This window comes from Triticum aestivum, chromosome 6A, assembly GCF_018294505.1.
Source record: "Triticum aestivum cultivar Chinese Spring chromosome 6A, IWGSC CS RefSeq v2.1, whole genome shotgun sequence".
Classification (NCBI taxonomy): domain Eukaryota; kingdom Viridiplantae; phylum Streptophyta; class Magnoliopsida; order Poales; family Poaceae; genus Triticum; species Triticum aestivum.
Genome location: NC_057809.1, coordinates 622,510,286 through 622,523,202, shown reverse-complemented (window position 1 = coordinate 622,523,202; position 12,917 = coordinate 622,510,286). Strand labels below are relative to the sequence as shown.

Here is a 12,917-nt window from a genome sequence, read left to right as displayed (position 1 = left end):
ATCTTCAGTATGCTGTTCAGCAGGTGTGTCTCCACATGCACGCCCCTCGTGACTCTCATTGGACTCTCGTGAAGCGGATCCTTCGCTACATCCGCGGCACAATGACCCTCGGGCTGACACTCACGGCGTCTACTTCTCTGGAGATGGTGGCCTACTCCGATGCTGACTGGGCTGGCTGCCCTGACACTCGTTGGTCCACCTCTGGCTACTGCGTCTACCTCGGTCCTTCACTCGTCTCGTGATCGTCTAAGCGACAACCCACAGTTTCGCGCTCCAGCGCGGAGGCTGAGTACCGAGCTGTGGCCAACGCCGTTGCCGAGTGCACCTGGCTACGACAGTTACTGCAGGAGCTGCATCACGACGTTTCCCAGGCTACGGTTGTCTACTGTGACAACGTCTCTGCGGTGTACCTCTCCGCCAACCCCGTTCATCATCGCCGGACTAAACACATCGAGCTGATCATTCACTTTGTGCGCGAGCAGGTGGCTCTTGGACGCATGCGGGTTCTCCATGTGTCGACCGCTCAGCAGTTCGCCGATGTGATGACGAAGGGACTGCCGACTTCTACTTTCGAGGAGTTTCGTTCCAGTCTTTGCGTCACTAGCGCCGCTTCGACTACGGGGGGGGGGGGGGGTGTTGAGTATATTGTGTACGTGTATATTTGTGTGTAGGGCCCACCTTTTGTTTCCTTTGTATAGTTGAGGTTGTGGCCCACCTCTGTATTTATATATACGTGCCTGGCGCACCGATCAATACATCGAGATTGCACAGCCCATATCTTGTCCTTCTACAATAGCATATACTAGTCCCTTTGCGGAAATTTGCTGTGACAATTTCACTCTCACCTCTTCACGCTCGCCATCTGTGTTTCACCCATTTGCATTTAAGAAAAAGATGCCCTCCATCTTCGAACAACCGGTCGCAAACAGCACACCGAGTATAAGCTCTACACCCCTTGTACTGATATTCATATGCATATACATTGGGTGACTATTTTCCTACATTTTGGTTTCCTTGAAACCGAATGAGGCCTTAATTTAATTGATTGATTGATTGATTGATTGATTGATTGATTGATTGATCTGGGTGTTATCCACCATCTTGGTAGTAGAGGAGTGCAGCACGAATCTTGAGGCGGCAGACGAGATGAGATGAGATGCCCTTAAAGTTATCCCCTTCCTTTCCTTCCCCGGCCGGCCCTCCTACTCACGGCGGAGCGGAGAACCCAACCAACCGCCGCCGCCGCCATGCCGCCGTCCCTCCTACTCCCCGCCTCCGCCGCCGCCTCCTCCTCCTCCTCTGGTATTAGTATGGGGAGGCTGTCACCTAGGCCCCTGCTCGTCTGCTTCCCCGCGCGCCGCAGCCGTCTCCATGCGGATGTGGGGCTCCGCCTCGCCGCCGCCGGACCCAACGGCGTCAACGGTGCGGCCTCTCCCGGTCCAGATTCCGGTTCCGGTTCAGGGGGCGCCAACCACCTGGTAACTGATCCAACTTGGATTCGACTGGATTGGATTGGAATTGGATTGGATTGGATTGGATTCGATTCGATTGGATGAAGAAATCTTATCTTATCTTACATAGAAAGAAATCTTCCTCTCCAACCACATAGCTAGCTAGCTAGCCGTGTTCAAATCTATCTATGCTTATCTGCTATTTTGATTGATACTTGCAGCCCAAAAACCGGAGGGATATTCTCCTGGAATACGTAAAAGGCGTCCAGCCAGAGTTTATGGAGCTTTTCGTCAAAAGAGCCCCAACACAGGTTCTTTTACCTCTCCTTTCCCCCATGTCTTGATCATAACCTATATATATATGTTTTCAGTCTAGAAATACTGGCTATATTGCTAAAAAATATATGTGTCTTTATATATATGCTCAAATTGCCCCTTCATAACTTACTTTGTCCTCCAAGGTTGTTGATGCCATGCGCCATACAGTGACAAATATGATTGGGACTCTGCCGCCTCAATTTTTTGCTGTAACCGTCACAACGGTAATGAAAATATCATCTGTAATATTCATTTCATCGCGACATGTTACTAATCATTTTCATCAACACAGGTTGCTGAAAATCTGGCACAGCTTATGTACAGCGTTTTGATGACTGGATACATGTTCAGGAATGCACAGTATCGTCTGGAACTGCAACAGAGCCTGGAGCAGATTGCTCTTCCTGAACCCAAAGGAGAAAAGGTTCTTTTCCACTAATGTTAGCACAATATTACTTTTTCACATGCATGGATGTATTGATTCAACAGCTGTGCTGATATTTCTGTCTCAAAATGATTCCACCTGCCTCAGAGAACAAGCAAATTGCTTAGCAATTATTTAACAGTCCAATCTTGATATTTTTTAGTGTTTGCTCTTTAGTAGATCTGACTGAAAAAGTTGGTCAATTACTTTACCTTTTTGTTGTTCCACTGAAATTTGTATGAAATTACTGATGGGTAACAATTGTTTTGAATATGCATGCGTTCAAATCTATGTTTGGTAGAAGAGTGATCTTTAACCCCCTCTTTTCAATACAATGAAACGCAAATCTTCTGCGTTTTCTCGAAAAAAAGAGTGCTGCGTTGGCTGTTTTCACATGCAAGCTCGCTACTTTGATGGTGTTTTCTTACTGGTTTGGTACCCAGTGCTTAGCAAAGGTATAGATGCAATATTCATTTTTCTGGGTTAGATGTTGCCACTGTGAGATGGTTGACACCTCACCTTCCCGATTCATGCCACTGCTCAGCGACCAAACTAGTGCATCCATATTGCTTTGTACCTTCCCGATTCATGCCACTGCTCATGGATATATTGATTCAACAGTTGTGCTGATATTTCAGTCTCTAAATGATTCCACTCGTCTCAAAGAGGGAACAAATCACTTATTTCACAGCAACATTGATGGGCTTGTCATAATCCTGTCACGTATATTTGATCTATCATTGCGTGATTAATTAATTATTGTGTTAATTACCCTGATATTTTACAGTGCTCAGTACATCTTGCTGAAAATGTTGGTACATTTAACTTTTTGTCGTTCGCTGCAATATGTATAAAACTACTAATGAGTAACATTTGTTTTGAATTTGCACGACTTCAGATCTATGATTGGAAGAGGTGCGATGTTTAGAGTGTCGTATTAGCTGTTTTCACATGCAAGCTCGCTACTTTGATGGTTGTGATCACCCGATGTTTTGACGACTTCATATCGCGTGGAAGACTAAATTCTGTTTGCTAAGAAATTATGTTCATATATGATAATTATTACTGGTGCTTTTTTATTGCTGGTTTGGTGGTACCTAGTGCTTAGCAAGGTATAAAAATGGCGATAGTTCAGTATTCATTTACTCTGGGTTAGATGAAGTTACAGAACACATGCAGGCTTACCGTGAGATGTTGCCAGTGTGGGATGGTTGACACCTCGGTGACCTCACCTGCCTGACTTGTATCACTGCTCAGAGAGCAAAGTACGGCATCCATATTGCTTTGTACTAGCTTTGTTATTGGTGTAGAACATTGGAAAGAGATGCTGTGACCTGGTGTTATGGTTGATGGACTGGTGTATCTGCACTTGCTACTCCTAGTTTTTAGAATCATGTGCCTTGAATTCCTAAACATATACCCGTGTTGTTTGATCATTCTGAAGGAGCTCTGCTGGTTAAGCTATCATAATAGCAAAATTCAATTTTAGTTGTTTGGTTTGATTGTATATTATGTAATATGCGTGGTTGGCATCTCTAGGGCTCAGAAGATTATGCTCCTGGAACCCAGAAAAAGGTAAGTGGGGAAGTGATCCGATGGAACAAGACCACTGGACCAGAAAAGATTGACGCTGTGAAATATATAGAATTGCTTGAAGCAGAAATCGATGAGCTGAGCCGTCAAGTTGCTAGGAAATCATCTCAAGGAAGCAATGAGCTCCTGGAATACCTAAAAACCCTAGAACCTCAAAATCTAAAGGTATTATATCTGTATATGTTGTTGATACTGTTGGCTTATCATTGTAGCTAGTTTGATGAATGATTTAGCTAATTAAATGGTGATTTTGTTTTGTAGGAACTGGCGAGTAGTGCGGGTGAGGACGTCGTGTTTGCAATGAACGCATTCATAAAGCGTCTCTTGGCTGTCTCGGACCCTGCGCAGATGAAGGTAAAATGGATCTAGTATCACCACTCCACCAGCATAAGTAGTTTCGGTGGCTTATAGAGAAGCATGTGTATGTATGTATATGTTGTTGCTGACTTGGCGTGAATGGTGACGCAGACGGCGGTTTCGGAGACGAGCGGTGCCCAGCTGGCGAACCTGCTGTTCTGGCTGATGATCGTCGGGTACAGCATGCGCAACATTGAGGTGCGTTTCGACATGGAGAGAGTGCTGGGCGCCGCCCCCAAGATGGGCGGAGAGCTGCCGCCTGGTCCTGGAGACAACACGCAGACACAACTATAGCTGCTAGATAACAAGCACAGCGTGTGCGGTTGCAGTTGCAGACGATTTGTTAGTTTGGTCTGCTGAGATGTGTGTTTTTGTACGGATATATGTATGTTATTCTGTCTTAGCTGGTATTTAGATAGCAAAAAGAAAATTTACAACCGCATGTATTTTTGGTCCATTTATTTGGTTGAACTAGTTGAGATAGGGCTTTTGTTTTTTTAGGGCAAGTTGTCTCCACTCCTACCTGTAGGAGAGATCTTGTTATTTCCTTTGGTTTTTGCCTTTTCTGAGTTGACTACTTTGTGTCTGCTTGGCTCTTTATTAGCTATTTATTTGTCTTTTTTTTTGCGGGTGAGCTATTTATTTGTCTTGAAAATGAAGAACATTTCTCTTGTGCCTTTGCCTTGTTGAATGAAGAATTTCCTTTGTAACTTTAACATGGAGATCAGAAGGTAAGCCATGACAGGACAGTAGTAATGTTTGGTCATTATTTTGTTCATTATTTTGTTAGGACAGTAGTAATGTTTGGTCTGTCTGTCTCCAACATATTTTCTTTTATTAAGAAAAAAAAATCCCTTGGTACCTATAGTTTTTTTTTACCTTTACAGTGTCTTGTGCTTATTCAGCGCTTACATGGCTTAGCGAGAACGAGACAGCTAAAACAACTGAAAATCAGCAGAAGCACACTAAAAAAAGAGTTGATGCTGCTTATGGTCAGGTACAAGTAAAAGTGCTAGCTTCTTGTCATGGATCTCTTCTACTAGCAGAGTAGCAGAGCATCTCCACCCACTGCACACACCCTCCCTTTGGTCCAGCTTCATCAGTGACACAGCAAGCCTGCAAGCTTTGTGGATTGTCCCATCCGTGTGTTTAATGATCCTCCCATCCCTTGAGCCACTCTCCAGGTTTTCCTTGTTGTACTTGAACATGTCCTCTAGTTCATGTAGCGTATGGCGGCGGTGAAGAGAGAGACCCGGTCAACAACATCTCGGTGCGGATGAAAAGCGTTTTGTAAGATGGCTTTGACTTGGGAGGAAGAATGATGGCTTGTCCAAGCTATCCATCCCACAGCTCCTCTCCAAGGTCACGCTTTAAATTTGTTGGTGCTTTGCTGAACCTCTTCAGAGTCAGATGGCCCCTAAAGTTGCCCAACCTTTTTATATGTGGCGGCATCACTTATGAACGTCTTCCATCCATATCCATCTTCTTCTATGTGCCGTTGAACCAGCTCTGTAATCTCACCGGCTGCAGGCACCTGACTTACATACCAAATTAACCTTGCTAACATACTCCCTTAGACATTCAAAGAAAGAAAACCAGCTTCATTGGGAAGGTGGGTTTCCTACTGCGAAACCATGTCATGCCATCCGTCGATATATTCATAGACGAATTTTACATAAGGAAAGGAATACACCCCAATGCAGTGATGGTCAAGTGTGGCAATAACTCGACCATAGTTGTGCAAGAGAAGAGGATGCATATATATGTTACCTTGACTTGACGTCCCTGCTATTGTAACCGTCCTTGTGGCTCATGCCGAAAAGGACCACAGAAGCTAACGCCATCTCATTGTATGTGTCTCTCCTGTAGAGCTTCTCAAATATAAGGTTAAAGCACTTGTACCCACCGGCATGTCAAGGTGTTACAACGGGCAAGGCGAGGTGCTGGCCACCCAGCGACCGGAGATGCTACAACCGGCGTCCAAATATGCTACGACCCGACCGGTGATGCAAACTTCACCGGCCAAAAAATTGCTACTACGGGCGATGACCGCGCCCGCCAGATGCTGCAACCGCTCTCGCTCGATGTTGGAACCAGCATAATTATTTGCTACTACGGGCGCCCGCCAGATGCTGCAACCGCTCTCGCTGGATGCTGGAACCGGCATAATTATTTGCTACTACGGGCGCCCGTCAGATGCTGCAACCGCTCTCGCTAGATGCTGGAACTGACAGAAATCTGTGCTACTAGTTCACGAATTTGAGAAAAAATTCTTCAAAAACACATAAAAACTCTTAAAAAAAATCGGGCAACACAAAACACATAAAAACTCTTCAAAAAAAAAAAAACTGGTAGAAGCTATCAGAACCTTCCCAAAATTGAAAGAAAACCCGCCTCTAATGTATGTTATATGGGCCGGCCCGTTAGTTTCAGCAGGGTGTGCGCACCAGTTGGCGAATGGCCTACTTGTTGCCAGTATGTTTTCTAAAAAACCCTTGTTGAGATACGCTGTTGGCGGTCGGTGCCACAAGCACGACTGGTCGGTGGAGCTTCAACCTAGCCGACTTGTACATGTTGTTGAACACCCCGCACCACATCACCGCAAGGCGCTGTAAAACGCCTTTAATGGACATAACAACTCCTTCTAATTATTTTTGCAACGTTTCCTTAAAACGCTAGAGACGCCTTCGATAATTTGGGGCATTCCCGAAACTGCCGCTAAACTTGTCAACAACCCAATTTCAAATTGGAAAAATAGCACCCCCCGTTACACGTGTATCAATTTTCGCCCGTTGCAGCCTTTAGTTGTAGCATTCGTCGTCGCCAGGGTCGTTCATGGTTGTAGCCTTTGTCCTCCATGGTTGTAACATCCTTCGTTGTTGCCATTGTCGTTCATGGTTGTAGCATTTGTCATCCACTGCTGTAACATCCTTCGTCGTTGCCGGGGTCGTTCATGGTTGTAGCATTTGTCACCCATGGTTGTACTAACATCTTGTCGAAGGATAGTAGCATCAGTTGTGCTGGTTGCATCCTTTGTCATTCCACGGTTGTACGCCGCCAGCCGTTGGCCATGGTTGTAACATTTGTCGTCCTGATTGTAACATCTATCAAAAGGGTTGTAGCTCCTAGCTGCGCCGGTTGCAACCCTTGCCGTTGTTTCCAGAAGAAAAAAAAAATGTTGGCCACGGTTGTAGCAAATTTCCATCGTTGTTGTAGCTCTGTCGTCAGCCCGTTCTAGCAAATTTCCACTATGGTTGTAGCTCGACGTCGGTTAGTTCTAGCGCGTGGTGACCGCGTCTCCAACCTCGGGCTGCCGGGTCGCATCTCCGGCCATCGCTAGGCGCACCGCCTGGCTTGCTGTTTTGTGCTCGGCCCTCGTGGTGCGCGTCTGTTGGAGATGCTCTACACGGAGCATGCGAAGAGCCCCCGCCGCCCAAACAGTAGTGGTGGGTCTGCGACACAAGTGGGAGGCGGCGTACTCACCGGGCGGTGGTGGTTCGCCGGGGACAGAGAAGAAAAAGGAGGAAATCTATGTGGTGGAGGGAGAGAAGATTCACGAGAGAAAAAGATCCTCGCTTTGATCGTACTCACGCCAGCTGGATACAAACGTTTCCTGAAATTAATAATTTATCTATAGTAGAATTAGGTAGGTTTTAAAGATTGGTTTCGCTTCATAAAATCATGGACTTGTGAAAGTTCAATATTGTCAAAAGAAGAAACTTTGATATTTGGGCCATAGCCATCCAATCTCATCTCTAAGGCCGAAGTTGTGTTCGAAGTACTGAGATTTTGTATTTATAACACTACTCGGCTGATTACACCCCCAAGAAGGAATCCAATGGGAAAAGATTCAACATGAAAGTTGTGCGTCTCGTCGAAACGGTTGATTTTAATATAAAAATCGTCTCAATCCAAATTCGTATACAAAAGTTAGAGCCATCGAAATACAGTCCTATCAGTAGGCAAAAAATGGCGGGCCCCACCACACACCGTGTCTGATAGGTAGCGCGAATAATAGTCTGTTTTGCGTGAGCGATTTGTCCCTCAAGATGAGCTTTGATAAAAAAACATTCAACATGAAAGTTGTTCGTCTCGGCTAAACGTTCAAGATTGCTTTTGGGCTCGTTTCCACCCGAGGTCGTTTACCACCTCAAAAATGACCCGCAAGGTGCAGCCAGTTTAAACCGAACAGTTTTGAAAAGTTCGGACAAAACCAATCCGAATTTGACTAGGGTTTTAGACGTGAATCCAAGCCTTTTCCTTGCACGGGAAGTCCAGCCGCCTCTTATTACGGATTCACACAATCTAGTCAATTTAAGAGTGACGGCCGATTGAACAACACACAATCGATCAATTCAGCTATCACTTTTTACCTTTACTTTTATTCTCTCTCTTTGTTCTTCTTCTTCCTCGTTTTTCGTTCGTTCTTCTTCATTGCAGGGCTGCGATCCTCGAGACTCTAGGGGCGGGCGAACCGACCTAGGGAAGCCCATAGCCGCCGCGCGTCCAGACGGGGTCCCTCCCGGGCGCGTGGGGTTTCGGGTCCTGAAAAGCACCCGCCGGATTGCTTGCGTACCGCGCTTCCTGACGGGACTCCTTCGACTTGAGCTACGGTGCATCACCCTCGGTGTTGGAGGTACACAGTGACGTGTTCATATGTGAACACCAAGTACCACCTCAAGTCCAGCACCGTCCGATACAAAAAGATCGTGTGGCTCGTGTTCGGCCGCTCGTTCGCACACGATCAAGATTTTAGGAAATAATATATGTAGAATTAGGTATGTTTTAAAGATTGATTTCGCTTCCTAAAATCATGGACTTGTTAGTCGTTTGTGAAACAACGTGATGTGTGGGCATGCATGCAGTTATGAGTTTCCTCCAATCCAATCCAATCCAATAATCACGCATACAAGAACACTTTGCTTATTATAAGAAACCGTTTTGGCATGTCATTTGTCACAAAAGGATTGGGCTGCCTTGCTTCATATTGTTTACCGTTACTGTTACTTGCTTGTTACAAATTATCTTGCTATCAAACTATCTGTTACCGATAATTTCAGTGCTTGCGGACATTACCTTGCTGAAAAACCACTTATCATTTCCTTCCGCTTCTTGTTGGGTTCGACGCTCTTACTTATCGAACAGATTACAATTAATCTCCTATACTTGTGGGTCATCATTTACATATGTGTAGCTCTTAGTTCTTGTTACAATCTAACACTGACCATTTTCCACATAGAAAACCATTAATAGAGATGTAAAACGAACAACTAATAGCATTTTGTTGTCCATCTATTTATATTTTTTATAACTCTATCCTCAAAATTCTAATTCTGAGTAATGCTGCAACAGGTCAAAGGATGAATTCGTACCTGAAGAAGTGCAGGGAAGAATTAAAGTTGCGTGTAGCCGACTGGTTCAAGGCACGTGCAGGTGATACGTCTCCAATGTATGTATAATTTTTGATTGTTTCATGCTATATTATCTACTGTTTTGGGCAATATTGGGCTTTATTATCCACTTTTATATTACTTTTGGGACTAACCTATTAACCGGAGGCCCAACCCAGATTTGTTGTTTTATGCCTATTTCAGTGTTTCGAGAAAAAAGAATATCAAACGGAGTTGAAACAGAACGAAATCAACTAGAGAAGTTATTTTTGGAACAAAAGCCACCCGATGGACTTGGACCCCACGTCAAGGAAGGAAGGAGGAGCTCATGAGGGTAGGGGGCGCGCCCCCCTGCCTCGTGGGGCCCCCGTAGCTCCTCCGACGTACCACCTGCACCCATATATACCTACGTAACCTAAAACTTCCAGAACACACATAGATCGGGAGTTCCGCTGCCAGAAGCCTCCGTAGCCACCAAAAACCAATCTAGACCCGTTCCGGCACCCTGCTGGAGGGGGCAATCCTTCTTCGATGGTCATCTTCATCATCCCGGTGCTCTCCATGACGAGGAGGGAGTAGTTCTCCCTCGGGGCTGAGGGTATGTACTAGTAGCTATGTGTTTGATCTCTCACTTTCTCTCCCTCGTGTTCTTGAGATGATACGATCTTGATGTATCGCGAGCTTTGCCATTATATTTGGATCCTATGATGTTTCTTCCCCCCTCTTCTCTCTTGTAATGAATCGAGTTTCCCCTTTTGAAGTAATCTTATCGGATTGAGTCTTTAAAGACTTGAGAACACTTGATGTATGTCTTGCCGTGAATATCTGTGGTGACAATGGGATATCACGTGCCACTTGATGTATGCTTTGGTGACCAACTTGCGGGTTTCGTGACATTGGGAACCTATGCATAGGGGTTGGCACACGTTTTCGTCGTGATTCTCCGGTAGAACTTTGGGCACTCTTTGAGGTCCTTTGTGTTGGTTGAATAGATGAATCTGAGATTGTGTGATGCATATCGTATAATCATGCCCACGGATACTTGAGGTGAAATTGGAGTATCTAGGTGACATTAGGGTTTTGGTTGATTTGTGTCTTAAGGTGTTATTCTAGTACGAACTCTAGGGCTGTTTGTGACACTTATAGGAATAGCCCAACGGATTGATTGGAAAGAATAACTTTGAGGTGGTTTCGTACCCTACCATAATCTCTTCGTTCGTTCTCCGCTATTAGTGACTTTGGAGTGACTCTTTGTTGCATGTTGAAGGATAGTTTTATGATCCAATTATGTTAGTATTGTTGAGAGGACTTACACTAGTGAAAGTATGAACCCTAGGCCTTGTTTCCTAGCATTGCAATACCGTTTATGCTCACTTTTATCACTTTCTACCTTGCTGTTTTCATTATTTCAGATTACAAAAACCTTTATCTATTATCCATATACCACTTGTATCACCATCTCTTCGTCAAACTAGTGCACCTATACAATTTACCATTGTATTGGGTGTGTTGGGGACACAAGAGACTCTTTGTTATTTGGTTGCAGGGTTGCTTGAGAGAGACCATCTTCATCCTACGCCTCGTACGGATTGATAAACCTTAGGTCATCCACTTGAGGGAAATTTGTGTTGGGGAACGTAGTAATTTTAAAAAAATTCCTACGCACACGCAAGATCATGGTGATGCGTAGCAACGAGAGGGGAGAGTGTTGTCTACGTACCCTCGTAGACCGAAGCGGAAGCGTTGACGCAACGTAGAGGAAGTAGTCGTACGTCTTCCCGGTCCAACCGATCCAAGCACCGTTACTCCGGCACCTCCGAGTTCTTGGCACACGTTCAGCTCGATGACGATCCCCGGACTCCGATCCAGCAAAGTGTCGGGGAAGAGTTCCGTCAGCACGACGGCGTGGTGACGATCTTGATGTTCTACCATCGCATGGCTTCACCTAAGCACTGCTACAATATGACCGAGGTGGAATATGGTGGAGGGGGGCACCGCACACGGCTAAGGAACGATCACGAAGATCAACTTGTGTGTCTATGGGGTGCCCCCTGCCCCCGTATATAAAGGAGTGGAGGAGGGGAGGGCCGGCCCTCTCTATGGCGCGCCCTAGGGGAGTCCTACTCCCACCGGGAGTAGGATTCCCCTTTTCCTAGTCCAACTAGGAGTCCTTCCATGTATTAGGAGTAGGAGACAAGGAAGGGGAAGGGAGAAGGGAAGGAAGGAGGGGGCGCAGCCCCTCCCCCTAGTCCAATTCGGACTAGGCCTTGGGGGGGCGCGCGGCCTGCCCTGGGCAGCCCCTCTCTCTTTCCCGTATGGCCCAATAAGGCCCAATACTTCTCCCGGCGAATTCCCGTAACTCTCCGGTACTCCGAAAAATATCCGAATCACTCGGAACCTTTCCGAAGTCCGAATATAGTCGTCCAATATATCGATCTTTACGTCTCGACCATTTCGAGACTCCTTGTCATGTCCCCGATCTCATCCGGGACTCCGACCTCCTTCGGTACATCAAAACTCATAAACTCATAATATAACTGTCATCGAAACCTTAAGCGTGCGGACCCTACGGTTCGAGAACAATGTAGACATGACCGAGACACGTCTCCGGTCAATAACCAATAGTGGAACCTGGATGCTCATATTGGCTCCTACATATTCTACGAAGATCTTTATCGGTCAGACCGCATAACAACATACGTTGTTCCCTTTGTCATCGGTATATTACTTGCCAGAGATTCGATCGTCGGTATCCAATACCTAGTTCAATCTCGTCACCGGAAAGTCTCTTTACTCGTTCCGTAATACATCATCCTACAACTAACTCATTAGTTGCAATGCTTGCAAGGCTTAAGTGATGTGCATTACCGAGAGGGCCCAGAGATACCTCTCCGACATTCGGAGTGACAAATCCTAATCTCGAAATACGCCAACCCAACAAGTACCTTTGGATACACCTATAGAGCACCTTTATAATCACCCAGTTACGTTGTGACGTTTGGTAGCACACAAAGTGTTCCTCCGGTAAACGGGAGTTGCATAATCTCATAGTCATAGAAATATGTATAAGTCATGAAGAAAGCAATAGCAACAAACTAAATGATCAAGTGCTAAGCTAACGGAATGGGTCAAGTCAATCAGATCATTCATCTAATGATGTGATCCCATTAATCAAATAACAACTCTTTGTCTATGGTTAGGAAACATAACCATCTTTGATTAATGAGCTAGTCAAGTAGAGGCATACTAGTGACACTCTGTTTGTCTATGTATTCACACATGTATTATGTTTCCGGTTAATACAATTCTAGCATGAATAATAAACATTTATCATGAAATAAGGAAATAAATAATAACTTTATTATTGCCTCTAGGGCATATTTC

The 12,917-nt window shown here is 45.3% G+C and overlaps 1 protein-coding gene across 1 annotated transcript; it reads left to right on the top strand.

Annotated features, from left to right (window-relative positions):
• Positions 1 to 1,170: 1,170 nt before the first annotated feature.
• Positions 1,171 to 4,720, top strand: LOC123129243 (uncharacterized). The gene is made up of 7 exons (XM_044549484.1): positions 1,171 to 1,478; positions 1,673 to 1,762; positions 1,913 to 1,993; positions 2,062 to 2,193; positions 3,733 to 3,951; positions 4,048 to 4,140; positions 4,255 to 4,720. Exons 1-7 carry the CDS (start codon positions 1,248 to 1,250, stop codon positions 4,435 to 4,437), a joined length of 1,029 nt encoding a protein of 342 aa, XP_044405419.1. The 5' UTR covers positions 1,171 to 1,247; the 3' UTR covers positions 4,438 to 4,720.
• The last annotated feature ends 8,197 nt before the right edge of the window (positions 4,721 to 12,917 follow it).